The sequence below is a fragment of the Myxocyprinus asiaticus genome, chromosome 32 (genome assembly GCF_019703515.2).
Source record: "Myxocyprinus asiaticus isolate MX2 ecotype Aquarium Trade chromosome 32, UBuf_Myxa_2, whole genome shotgun sequence".
NCBI lineage: Eukaryota > Metazoa > Chordata > Actinopteri > Cypriniformes > Catostomidae > Myxocyprinus > Myxocyprinus asiaticus.
The window spans coordinates 30,346,241-30,360,824 of NC_059375.1; the positions used below are offsets into that span (position 1 = coordinate 30,346,241).

A 14,584-nucleotide genomic window follows, 5' to 3' on the forward strand; every position below is an offset into this window, starting at 1 on the left:
ATATTAATTTCTTTTTCTTTTTTTTTTCTTTTTTTTCTTTTTTTTTAAGGTTTATTTTACTGGGCAAAGAAGTAAATACATGTCTTTACTTTGGGATTTGGGATTAAATGGGTAAAATTTTTCCGGCCTGTCTTATTAAAACTAAATTTTTTCATTTCGTTTTAGAGTCATGAAATGTATTTTATCTTAGTTTTTACAATTATGTTTTTATAATTTACAATTTTAATTTAACAAATGTGTTCTAGCTTTCCTAAATGATAACACTGCTTCTTAGTTATTCTTTATTTACTTGTTCTAATATAAACTACAGAAAAAACATGTATATGAGAATGTTAAAGAGATTGCAGCCAGTGACCTTAAAGGAGGGCGACATAAATCAGAGGTAACGCAAGCCTTATTTCTCTGAGGAGTATACAGAATGCAGCATGCTCACCCCAACTCATCGACTAGACACAGTGTAAGAGCCCCTGTGGGGTGAACCTGCTGGTAGGGATGCCTTTTCCAGATGTTTCCTTTGAGCAGAGAAAGCACCGTGAATTCTCTTCTCTGGGTCCTGATCAGACCCTACAGGACCAAAGTGAGCCTTGAAGTTTGTTAGGAGATCCACGCTGAGCCTGGAAACTTCTTCTGCTCTCAAACTGAAACATATGCACATATGTGCTGCGTGTGGCCCCAATCAATGACGTGCCCCAAGAAGTACAGCTGCAAACATACATGCTGAGTGGCAGCTCCTGCCAAAACATGTACACTGACTAACGAGAGGGCTGCCTGGTGGGTACATGGCGTCAGGGCACTTGTGCGTCACAAAAGGAAGACAAATCGGGTCCAGCTGTCAAATGTGTCCTGATCTCACTTTCAGCACTATTGCAACATAAGCCTGGGAACTTCAGGGGCACTTGGGATGGTAAAAAAAAAAAAAAAAAAATAATATATATATATATATATATATATATATATATATATATATATATATATATATATATAAATTGAAGGCACTAACTGGGCTGCCAACCATTGAGACAGAGTGTTGACTCTGGCTGGATCCCCAGAAAGCCTGCAAGTGTTAGCTTCCTGTCTGAGAAGCTATGCCATAATTACAGTGAATACATCGAAGTAGGTTAAGTTGTGCAGTCTTAGAGACAAGCCGCAGACTCAAATCAAATCAGTAGGATGTCCGAATACTCAGTATTCATGATACAGTAGCCAGACAATATCCGGATGACATGCTGCATCTGCTGAGATTGTGAAGTGTGCAACCAGAGGATTATTAGCTATTCTATTAATAAAGCCACTCATTAAAAGTCATAATAATAGTCAGAGATGGCAAAATCATACAAAAATATATGACTTCTACTCCCATAGAGAAAAATAAAATGATGATATTACGATTTTTCCTAAATTTAAGCCCTTAACCTTAAACCTAACCATGATTTTCATAGGAAAATGACTGTTGTGTACTGTTCTTACAATTTTTCCAAAGTTTAACCCCTATCCTAAACCTTAAACCTAAACCTAACCTTCACAGGGAAACAGTAATTAAAAAATTAAAATTCTCTCATCATTTACTCACCTTCATGCCAACCCAGATATTTTTAGAAGAATATCTCAGCACTTTAAGTCCTTACAATGCAAGTGAATGGAAATTTTAAGCTCCAAAAAGCACATAAAGGCAGCATAAAAGTTATTCAGAAGATTCCAGTGGTTTAATCAATGTCTTCTGAAGCAATCCAATCGATTTTAGGTGAAAACAGACCAGAACACAACTCCTTTTTATTGTACATCTTGCCATTGCTGTCTCTAGGCACGATCATGATTTCAAGCTCTATTACACTTCCTAGTGCTTGACACATGCGCAGAGCACTAGATGGTGCTATGAAGTGTAATTAAGCTTGAAATTATGATGCCCAAGGAGACTTTTGATGTCAAGATTTATAGTGAAAAATAGCTATATTTTGGATCACTTCAGAAGACATAGATTAAGCCACTGGTGTTTTATGGATTATTTTTATGCTGCATTTGTGTGCTTTTTGGAGCTTCAAAGTCACCATTAGGTCACCATTCACTTGCATTGTATGGATCTACAGAGCTGAGATATTCTTCTAAAAATCTTTGTTTGTGTTCAGCAGAAGAAAGAAAGTAATGCACATCTGGGATGGCATGAGGGTGAGTAAATGATGAAAGAATTTTCATATTTGGGTGAACTATTTCTTCAGGTCTACCCAAACCCTAAACCTACAATTATTTAATAGGAAAATATTTTTGTGTACCATGGAAGAAAGAAAGCATTAGGGTTTGCAACAAGAGGAGGGAGTATATTACAGGATATTGACAAAAATCAGTCATTTGTATTGCATAAATAAATATGGAATGAGTAACCACATTTGTTCACAGATGTTTCCTTTCTTAAAATAAAGTGTAGGATAACTCAGATTTGATGTCTGTATTGTATGGATTTGAAATTGTGTTTATTGATTGGGTGGTCTCTATCGTACGTTTCCGTAAGAGCCAAGTTGTACTTGTTAAATTGTATTATGTCCAGGAATGTATTTATACTACACACCGACATAACTAAAGAATGAGCTTAATTAACAAACAAGATGTTCTTCTTTGAATTCAGTACATATGTTACTCTGAAAGTAAGAGAATTAATGGGAAATAACTTATTTGATTTGTGTAGTAACTTCATGTTGTACAGTTGGGAAGGGACATAAGTTGCTATTGTTTTCTACAGACAGGACATTTAATCCCTATGTGCTCACTGATATTGCATCTGTCTTAAAAGCCAATAACTGGAAGGCTTTCTGTGAAGCATTAAAACAAAGTTTGAATGCTTTGAAGCATTTATGCTTCTCTGCTGTTCATTTATGTGCACAGGTGTAGATCAACAGCAGTGTCGACAAAGCCACCGATTAATCTTCATTTTGTGTCCTCCCTTTGACATGAGAAATAGCATTGGAATGGAATGGCATTTTGAATAATGACATAAGCATGTAAAAATGGCTTTAAACAGTAGATGAGAACCTAATGGTAGCCTCATAAAACAAAATGTGCACAGCACAAATCAAAACTTCAAATAATAAACAACTTTCTCTATTTAATGTGGCTTCACGTGAAATGCAAGGCCTTTAAAAAAAAATCTATAGCAGTTACTAGTTAGTACAGTAGACAGAGGCACTGTTGGAACATCAAAAGGTATGCAGGCCATGAAACAGGAACAATAAATGATATCCAGGTGTAAGGTTGACAGTGTTAACTCTACAAATATGGCTTGTTAAAACTGTGATATTTTTCCACTCACAGTACAGAGGATTGTGTAATGCAACAGTAAGTGTTAAGATGACATAGTTTGCTATGCATTTCAATAACAAGGTCTGGAAAATACACAGACCAGATTTTAGACACTTTCCTGCAGCCTAAATCTGACCTTTGAAACACCACACCTCTGCAAACATATTCAATAATAACGATGATTCCCCCCTTGTGGAGACACAATACCCTCTAGTGGACATTTAGAGTTCCTGTAGCTCAACTGGAAGAGCATCATGTTAGCAACGCCAAGATAATGGGTATGATTCCCAGGGAACACACAAACAAAATATATACCTTGAAGTCACTTTGGATAAAAGCATCTGTCAAAGGCATAAATGTAAATTACATTTAAAAGAGGCTTCCAGTGTGTACCAGGGAATAATACTCAGCTTTATTGCAGAATTATTAGATAAAGTAATATAAGTGGATATTAGTGGGGTTTCCCCAAGAAAAACATGCAATACCCATCAAAAGTTTGGACATACCTACTCAGTCAGTATACTAGTACTATTTTCCACATTTTAAAATCATAGTGAAGTCTTTAAAACTATTAAATAACAATATGCTGTGATATAGAAAATATTTGCATAGATAACAGCTTTGCGTGCTGGGCTTCTCTAAACCAACTTCATGAAGAATTCTAAGATGCTATGTATGCTGGCCATTTTTAGATGTTTTAGCAAGGGATGCACTGATATGATCATTTTTGGCCGAAACCGATTTTAACAAAAAACCATAGACCGATACCAATATTTTGCCACTTACCTTATTATGTCATTAGATCACTGTTTTACTTTGGAATTATGCTTTAAAAATGCACAAAGAGGTAAAAAAAAAAAAAAAAAAAAAAAAAAAAATTTTCACTGTTCTAACAATAAATTATTTCCATTTAACATGGCTTGGATCTGGCCAAACATTTTTAAAAAGCCACAATGAAAGATAAATAGAAGATAAAAAGAACAAATAACTAAATATGATAACATGATGATTGATATGAAAAAGGTCATTTTGTGCTTCTAAAACATTTTTGCACTTCTGTTTTTGCAGTTCAAGACAATAGAACTCACATTTAACATGTACGAACTGTATATAATGGAACATTACAAATTCATACTATGCATATGTTAGGCAGTTCCACGGAAGTGTCAACCACATCATGGAAAAATAAAAAGTTTAAACCAAAGGAACAATTAAATTATTAATTATATTGGTATAATGGAAAATGGATAATGCCATCCAGACCTCTAGAGGGTGCCGCTTGCTCACATAGCAGAGACTGAAGTGCTGAATGCAGAATCACAGCCTTTTAAGGTTAAGTAATCACGCATAGAAATCATGTGATTTCAATCTTAATTCAATCAATCATGCAGCATTAATAGATATCATACCGATGTCTCAAAGTCTGCTTGTTTCAAAGCGTTTGAGATGGTTTCCCTCATCATATTGCCTATAGATACGTGCCATTTTCACAACTGTCATGTCCATTTATGGCGGTTTTTTGCATTAACATAAGAAAGAGAAAGAATAAAACTGAAATAATGCATGTTCTTAATTTTATTCATAAATTTACAGTATATTAGTCTACAAACCTATAAAACATTTAAACATAAGCCTATAGGTTAGAAGGTTTTTAAGATCACTAGAAAAATATATTCTGGTAGACTGATTTTTTTGGTAATCTTATTCTCAGCGACTTCATCAACATATAATAATTGTCATAATAGATTAGTTTTAACATTCCACTTATGATTGACCACTTACTATATGACATTGAGTCTGCGTGTAATAATCTGTATGAGGCCTGTGTGAGAGCAACAACCTTGACTACTGGCATTCAGATCTGGCCAGAGGTCTCACATTTCGCTTTATCATCCAAAAATAACCCAAAGGAGCAGAACAGAATATAAAGAGGAAGCTCTCACAGTCTGCTCAATACCTAGAATGATTTTTTTAAGCTTACAGTCATCCAGTGAAGCAGCAAACTGCAGAGTAGCAAAAGGGACACATGCAACTGCCACATTAAGTTGTTCAGCCAATCATGAAATCCCAAGAAATGCCCAAGAAATCAGGCATTTGCAACAGTTCCGATAAAATGGGGAAATACATTCTGGTACAAGACCATAAAAGTGTGTAATTGTAACCAGTCCTGCTAAATCCACTCCGAGCGGGATTCAAACCGGGATCTCTAGCATGGGAGGCAGGCGTGCTAATGAGGAGGCTTAAGGCTACAGTCTCTAGCGTCAGTCGCTAGTGGGCCTCTTGGGGACAGGGGAGTGAGGTTTACACATACCGCACAGCTATCACCATGGTTGGGAGGGTTACTTTTGAAATGTATTCCACTACAGATTACAGAATACATGCTGTAAAATGTAATTTGTAACGTATTCCATTAGATTACTCAAGGTCAGTAACGTATTCTAAATACTTTGGATTACTTCTTCAGCACTGGGAGATTTTTTCACTTGTTTTGACTATAAAAACTCTGCCAGTACAGTAAGACAAAATACACGTTAAAAATACATTCTCTGAAAAACCTAAATATCTTATGCAGTGTTGTTTCTAAAACAAGATTAATCAAATTGAACTTGTTTTAAGGATTTTTAGATATTTTTACAGGAAAACAATACAAAAATTATGATCAAGAATATGATTTTTGCACTAATAACAAAGGTCTTACTACCTTACATGAATTTTCTTGATAAAAAAAAAATATGTTCGTGCCTGGTAACGTGCATGTAAAATGGCTAGAAATAGCATTTTAGCTTAGCGTAAAGGTGACAATTTACACAAGGTTTATTTCTATTTCTTCTGCGCCAAACTTACTTCAAACTTACTTCTCTGTCTGCTCGTATGAATGTAACACATCATAAGAAAGTGTTTCACCGCTGTTCAAATGCACTTTGGATCACATCATTTATATGTATAAATGTTTTCCATCTGAAAGGACTAAATATTAAATGAAACAAATGACAATAAAATGCAAAGTAATCTCTTTAGTAATCAAAATACTTTTTGAATGTAACTGTATTCTAATGACCAATGATTTAAATTGTAACTGTAGTGGAGTACAGTTACTTATATTTTGTTTTTTAAATACGTAATCCCGTTACATGTATTTCGTTACTCCCCAACCCTGGCTATCACATACCAGCTAACCTCCACTACTGTTAATCATCAGCTTTAGTTGCAAAATGTGCCCAGACCTGTTTAATGAGATAATTATCTCCTGCTCTGACCTCATGCAGGGTGGAGTGATGTTTTTAAAATGAAGAAAGGGTAGAAAGTTGGTTGTGAAGAGCGATGGGTGATTGGCATATGTCTGAAAAGTTTTATTGTTTAACTTGTAAAATTAATAGCTTTTTGAGCTTTACCCATTGGTTACCACTCTTAATGGATTTTAGAATTAACTACTTCTAAAATAATATGGCTAAATTGTCTATTTTAGAACTTTTGTCCCTGTAACATTGCATTATACTCCAGCTTCATTCTATCATTATTTATCAGATGTTAAATTGAGGTTTTGACTGAAACATGTGACAGGCTACCTCAACTTCTCTTCACAGAAACCAGAGAGGTGTTTTAGATACAAAAGCACTGATATTTACTATAAACAAAAGCTTTTTGATACATACTGTTATAGTCTGGAGAGGGGCATAGAAAGGTTTCTTGCTGTTAACACTCGTCTCAGGTCACTTTCAAATCTTTTGTCATCCTAAAAGACCATCCAGTCAGCACCTAGTCAAACCAGTATATGAGCTGCGCAGTTGCTGGCCTTTTTGTCACTTCAAAGAAAGTGTGTATAGTTTCCATGAGACATCTGCTTAACTGTATCTGTCTTCTAAATGCAAATTCCTTTAGTTTACCTAAACGGGTGTGCCCTGGTATGATAAACTTGATGAATAGACCTGACCTGGGTGAGGCCTGTGACGTCATGTCTCTGGCTGTCGACCATCCTGCTCGCAAAATTCGGAATCCCACTATGGCGAAGGTTTGGTTCCTGAATATTAATCAGGGAACGGTAACGCTTGATAGACTTCTAAGGGGCCGTTCACACCGAACTCGTTTTTGCGTCCGCGCTTTTTCAGCGCCGTGTCTTGTTAAAAAGAACTTCGGGACCTTAAAAAACCCGCAGAGTAATCAAGTCAAGACAGGTCAAGTAATTTGTGATTGTGTAGTGCTTTTCACAACACACATCGTTTCAAAGCAGCTTTACAAAAAATCATGCATTAACAGAAAATGAAACTGAAATATCTATAAAATCTTAGAGTAATACAGAAACTATTTAGCAGAGACGAGACACTTATATTAAAATGAATGGGAGAAACTGGAAAGCCCAACAGTCAACGGATGCAGAAAGGAAGTCCCGCCTTACAGGTAAAAGAGCCAATCACTTTTAAGATACAGACATCGCCTGTCAATCAACTCTATAACGCGCATGCGCATTAGCTATACAAGCCGGGAAAATTGCGTTTTTTGTAGTAATCTGAAGCCAAGAAGCACAATTTATGATACCAATGTTGTCAGATTTTACTGTTGATTTATGTTCTGATGAAATTCATACTCATGAAATATGTTCATTGTTCATTGATTTTAAACTTGACCAATCGTTTTGAATATTTTAGCCTTTCCCCATTCAAGTAGATAGGAACTGCACTTGTACGCCACTTGTTCACGTAGAAAATTAGCTTCCCAGCCTGCACAGGAGCGTTCCAAAAATGGCCGCCGAGTGGACTGACTTGCTAAAAAACCCTTTGGTAGCGAACAGAATGAACGCAGGTGTCGAGAGATGCATTTTTTAAACCTGACACAGACGGCGACTAAAAACGTGGCGCTGCTGCGCGAGACACTGAAAAAAACAGCTGGACGCGGCGCAACTGTCAAATAGTCTAGCGCACGTTTGCCTAGTAAAACAATCAAAAACCAGCGCGAACGGGCGCAAAAGTGCCTTCGGTATTTACCTTAAACTGATTTTAAAAAAAGGAAAAAATGTAAACGAGTCTCGAGACACCTGCGTTCTGCTCTATCCGTGGCGCTATATTGCTTTTATTTAGCGCGATAACGTTTCTGTTTGAACGGCCCCTAATGGTCATGATATAGCTCATTAATATTAATTAGACAAGTCCCCAGGGGAGGGATCCGCTCATGAATATTTAGAACCGAGTCTTCGCCATAGTACAATTCGCTAATGCACATCTTGTCTGTCCGTCACATCAGCTCCGCAACACCGGCTGAAGACAACCAGGAAATTATATTAAGCGACAGCTGTAAGAGTGTTTATCGCCATTTATTTTCCGGGTAAGAAACATTGTATTCCTGTAATACAGCTACCTGTACTGATACTATAACGTATTTTGCTTCAGGAGACAATGCTTCAGTGTCTATCGGGAGGTTCATGTATGCGTGTGGTAGAAGGTTACAAGTCTACGTGGTATTTTTTGGTCTTGGTGCTGGCGTATGTGCTATATCTGATATTCGGGGCTTTGGTGTTCTCCGCGGTGGAACTGCCGAATGAGGAGCTACTTCGACAGGAGCTTCGGACTATAAAACAGCAGTTTCTACAGGATAATGAATGTGTGTCTGATGAGAGACTGGAGGAGTTTCTGGCCAGAGCACTAGAGGCGAGTAATTACGGTGTGTCGGTTCTCAATAATGCCACCACTAACTGGAACTGGGATTTCACATCAGCGCTTTTCTTCGCCAGCACAGTGCTTTCCACGACAGGTGAGCACAGATGACTTTTCCCAACGCAGCATTTATAGAACAAATTGTAATTATTCCCACCCATGTATTGATTTAAATGATACAACAGTCCTTCATCGCTAAGTCCTTCTCTCCTAATATTCTTAAAGTGTAAAGTCGACCTGTCCTTCCTGGGATCTGTGCATCGGACCACCTGGCTCCTGTACTGTCACAATACAAAGACAAAACGAATACAACGTTTACAATTGCATTTCATTGTTTAAAATTTGTATTAAAGGAATGTTCCGGGTTCAATACAAGTTAAGCTTAATCGACAGCATTTGCGGCATAATCTTGATACCACAAAAAGTAATTCTGACTCGTCCCTTCTATTATTAAAAAATAAAAAGTTATGGAAGTGAATGGGGCCAAAGTTTGGGGAGTTTAAAGGCACAAATGTGAAGATTATAATTTAATAAAAGCACTTACATTAATACTTCTGTTAAAACTCATGTATTATTTGAGCTGTAAAGTTGTTTAAATCGTAATTTTTACAGTCATTATAGGGTTTGTAGTCATTACATTGTCATGGTAACGAAGTTGTAAAATTGGCTATAACTTTACACAGAAAAGGTTAGTAAGTGATTTTATCACACTAAAATCATGTTTACACACATATTGTTTATGTCTTGTAGCTATACCTTTGAAACAGTGTTTACGGATTGGCCTCCATTCACTTCCATTGTAAGTGCCTCACTGTAACCCAGATTTTAGGGGGGTTTTTTTTACAGAAAAGGAGGGACAAGTCAAAATAAATTTGTGTGGCAATCAGTATTATACCACAAATGTTGTTGATTTACCTTAACGTCTATTGAACCCAGAATATTCCTTTAATAGCAAATATCCTTTAAAAGGAATTTTCCGGGTTCAGTAAAATGTCGATGACAACAAAATATATTTTCTACTCGACCCAACGTTTCTTGAAAAAAACAAAAAACAAAAGCAAAAATTGAGGTTACAGTGAGGCACTTACAATGGAAGTGAATGGGGCCAATTTTTTGAGGGTTTAAAGGCAGAAATGTGAAGATTATAATTTTATAAAAGTACTTGCATTAATTCTTCTGTTAAAACTCATGTATTATTTGAGCTGTAAAGTTGTTTAAATCATAATTTTTACAGTCATTTTAGGGTTTGTTGACATTACATTGTCATGGCAACGAAGTTGTAAAATTGGCTATAACTTTACACAGAAAAGGTTAGCAAGCGATTTTATCACACTAAAATCATGTTAACATGCATATTGTTTATGTCTTGTGGCAATACTTTTGAAACAGTGAGTATTTTAACGTTTACAGATTGGCCCCATTCACTTCCATTGTAAATGCCTCACAGATTTTTTTATTTTATTTTTATTTTTTTAAGAAAAGGAGGGACAAGTTAAAATAAATGTTTGTGATAATCAGTATTATGCCACAAATGCTGTTGATTGAGCTTAACCTGTATTGAATATTCCTTTAAAAGGAAGACTTTAAGGTGCACTTAGTAATTTTTTCCTTATTACAAAGTTTTACCCCAAAGAAATTAATAGTACTTCTGATGACATCTCCAGGAAGCCGCCATGTTGAAATGACATAACCATCTGAATACTTCTCCTTTTATCTCAGTAATCCCATTGTTATCTGATACTTTCGATTGTGGAATAAATTAATCATGCACGCACAAATCCACTTGCAAATAGGGTATTTCTACAATGGCAGCGGTAACGATGCTGCATCCTCGTTGATACATGTAGGTGTCAGGATAAAGCGAAATACTTTCTTCGTATTTGCCAGGGAAACATAAACAAAAACAAAACCGAGTGCACCTTTGAAAAGACGTCTGCATACTGCACACAAATGTAAAGGTTAGTCTCTCTCTCTCTCTCTCTCTCTCTCTCTCTCTCTCTCTCTCTCTCTCTCTCTCTCTCTCTCTCTCTCTCTCTCTCTCTCTCTCTCTCTCTCTCACACACACACACACACACACACACACACACACACACACACACACACACACACACAGAGAGAGAGATATAGTTTAGTTTGCATATCCTTGTGAGGACATCTCATTGACTTATTGTGTTCTTGTATTAAGCTCATACAGACCATAACTCCATACAGACACCTTTTGGCATTTTTAGATTTTATTATTTTTTATTAAGACATTATATGGCCCATTTATAAACCCATTTGTTTTTTATAAGTGACAACCAGCATCACAAGTTGGTTTTTAGACGTTCTATTACTGTAAAATTGTGAGGACACTCTCACAAATACAGTAAAACAAGTACACTCAGGCATATTAATTTAACAGTCCCTGGTGGGTTTTTACTTCATTGCGGGTGTGTACTTGGTGCTTTGAAGGGTGTCTGAAGGATAAGCACGCAGTGTGTATTGTTTCCAAGCGTTATGCAACTTAATACAGAAGGATTATACCGCAACAAGGAATATCCTGAAGACTGCTCTACATTCTGGCTTTTAATTATGTGTTCAAGACAGTGTTTAAGAAATGTAAAACTGGTTAATTTGGGTAAAATGGTATACATTTACATTTAGTCATTTAACAAATGCTTCATCCAAAGCGACTTACAAATGAGATAGATTGCAGATCTCCCTAAACCAGGGGTCTTCAGCCTTTTGCAGGCCAAGGACCATTTGGTGGATAGAGTCAAGGAGGAGGGATCCCCTGTAAAACTGAGAGTTGCATTGTAAGCTGGGCCTAAAATAATATGCTACACACTGTAAAAAATGAAATAACATTTTATCCAGCTAATGTTTTTTTGTTTGTTTTTTGAGCCACAGATACTACAAAATACTGTATGAATTACTTTGCATCTACATAAAAACACATGTTAAACCAACAATATTCCCCCAATGTTGTCCCAGTTAGCCTAACAGAGTTGTCTGAACAAACAATTTCGTGTTAAACAATGTGGCTGATTTGTGAGTTCCCAGCATGCATTGCAGCACAAATAAATGATGTGATTAGTGTTTTAGGCATTTGTTTTTTGTTGCCAGTGTTAGTTAATGTTTGTGTGGTGATGTTAAGAGCTCATCTTTTAACTTAGTTGGCTGAAGAAATTAGTAGTTCTCTGAACAAAAATTTTTGCATTTAGTGAACAAACAAATTCAAATTGACTAAACAAAGCAATGTTATTGAGGACAATAAATAAGACAAAAATCACACTGCATCCTATTGTTCTGCGTTTTTAACTTTGCTCAACAATTCCTTTTTTACAGTGCAGTACCATTTATATGTATTTTCATTCTTCACTATGATGCTTCCATTGCAAAGATATCATTAATGATGTATAGTCATATACTTGTACATTCCTGATCCTACAGCCGCGGACCCCTGTTGAATATACCTGCCTTAATCCATTGCCTCACAATGTACAAAAAGCAGACAAACTATTTCAACAGCTGTATGTGTTTTCGCAGGGTATGGCCACACGGTGCCTCTGTCGGATGGGGGTAAGGCCTTCTGCATTATTTACTCAGTGGTGGGCATCCCATTCACCCTCCTGTTCCTGACTGCTGTGGTGCAGAGGATCATGGAGTTCAGTACGCGCAGGCCTGTGGAGTATCTGCACCGGCGCTGGGGAATGTCCAAGCCTCTGCTGGCAGCCCTGCATGCTTCCCTGCTGGCCTTTATTATCATCTCCTGCTTCTTCCTCATACCTGCCATCATCTTCTCAGTACTGGAAGAGGATTGGAATTTCTTGGAGTCCTTCTATTTTTGCTTCATCTCTCTTAGTACCATTGGCTTGGGCGACTATGTGCCAGGAGAGGGCTACCACCAGAGGTTCAGAGAACTCTATAAATTGGGCATTACCTGTAAGTGCACAGCCAGTTGAATGACAAATAAGTTTCTGTTGATTGGAAATAATGTTTTTTTTGGTTTTTTTTTTCTGCTACATTTAATTTTTTTAGCAATATATTTTAGATGTGTCCAAAAACTAAATATATCCAGTACATACTGTGTATGAGTGTGTGTGTGTGTGTGTGTGTGTATAATTTAACATAAAGTTACAAAAAACATTACTGGTTTCTTTGATGCTTCCAAGACTAATAAAAGTCATTCTTGCAATTTCGACAAAATCTTTATCCATATTACATATTAGCCAGCTAGAAAAGGTAAATTTCATCCCAAAATAAAAATTCTGTCATCGTATACTCACTCTCATGCTGTTCCAAACCTGTATGACTTTCTATCATTCATGGAACACAAAAGTAGATGTTCGGCCTTGCCTCGTTCAAAACATTGATATAGTAATTTGAACATTTATAAACCTAACTGCATATGTGAGTTTTCTCTCTGTCTCTCTTCTATGCAGTCTACCTGATAGTGGGCCTGATCGCTATGTTGGTGGTTCTGGAAACCTTCTGTGAACTTCAGCAGCTGAAGAAGCTCAGAAAGGTGTTCTACGTGAGGAAACAGAAAACAGAGGACCAACTTAACATTGTGGATCATGATCACCTCTCCTTTGCCTCTGTGTCTGACCAGGCATCCTCATTTAGAGAGGATAAAACTGATGTATTTTCAGATGCCTCACCCACTGCTACCCCTAACGGACCAATGGACCGATAAGGTTCTGCAAGCATCCAGATATACTGTGTCTAGAATCCTTTGAAGCATGATACGCTAATAATATTTCTGATTATATCTCCACTAAGAGCATAAATGTATCGTAGTTGTACTCTACTATCAAGTTCACAGAAAACTCCTGTAGCTATGGATCCTTGAAATACAGACTGAAGTTAATTTATTGAGGAAAAGGATTATATGAATGTTTAGAAAACACAAAAATATGTCCATGCAGCTTCTGAAAAACATGATGTGACCATAGCAGAATTGTGTGTGTATGTGTAAAAGATAAATCCATCCGTGACTTCGGAAAATAAATAGTTAATGGGTAAGTCGTCATAGACTAGCTTTACATATTCCTTGTACTTGTTAGGTGACTAAAAAGGGATGCAAATCGTATATAATAGTTTTACTGTTGTATTAATGCAGATCATGTCTTCAAGTTACCAAGTGTATACTTGTGTATGCTAAATTGCTTTATTTTTAGAATGTACAGGGGCAGGTCCCAAGTGACATTATTTTAAAATGTACTTTCCTGTTATTGCTTGAATACCTCATAAAGGGAAATTAAAAAAATTAAATATAATTGTGAAGGGATTTAGAAAATAAAAAATTATAATTATTTAATTAATTAATAATTTTTTTTTTTTTTTTTTTTTTTTTGGAAGCAGTGCTTTTTAATGCAGTAAGCATTGTCCACCACTGGGGGTAATGTTGTGCATTGAGTGCCATTACTGTTGGGTTGTAAGCAAGGAATGCAAGTCACTACAGATAGTGAATCTGTATGTTGTTAAGATCTACTGGGTATATTGATGAAGGAAAATGTATCGTATCTTATTTTATTATTCATTTGTAGTTCTCAGTTTTTATTTTATTGTCAATTTTATTGCATATGAAAGTTATGCATTTTACTTTAACAAATCTGAATAAACTGGTGATTTGTGATGCTCATTCTTCAGCGACTGGTTATGAA

The 14,584-nt window shown here is 36.3% G+C and overlaps 1 protein-coding gene across 2 annotated transcripts; it reads left to right on the top strand.

The window, feature by feature from the left end:
• Positions 1-8,502: 8,502 nt before the first annotated feature.
• Positions 8,503-14,556, top strand: kcnk1a (potassium channel, subfamily K, member 1a). Of its 2 annotated transcripts, XM_051667240.1 has the most exons (4): positions 8,503-8,573; positions 8,670-9,030; positions 12,465-12,860; positions 13,361-14,556. In XM_051667240.1, exons 2-4 carry the CDS (start codon positions 8,676-8,678, stop codon positions 13,612-13,614), a joined length of 1,005 nt encoding a protein of 334 aa, XP_051523200.1. In that variant the 5' UTR covers positions 8,503-8,573; positions 8,670-8,675; the 3' UTR covers positions 13,615-14,556. The 2 variants fall into 2 exon arrangements, with proteins under 2 accessions (XP_051523200.1, XP_051523199.1); XM_051667239.1 differs by having other exon boundaries at positions 8,509-9,030.
• Positions 14,557-14,584: the final 28 nt, after the last annotated feature.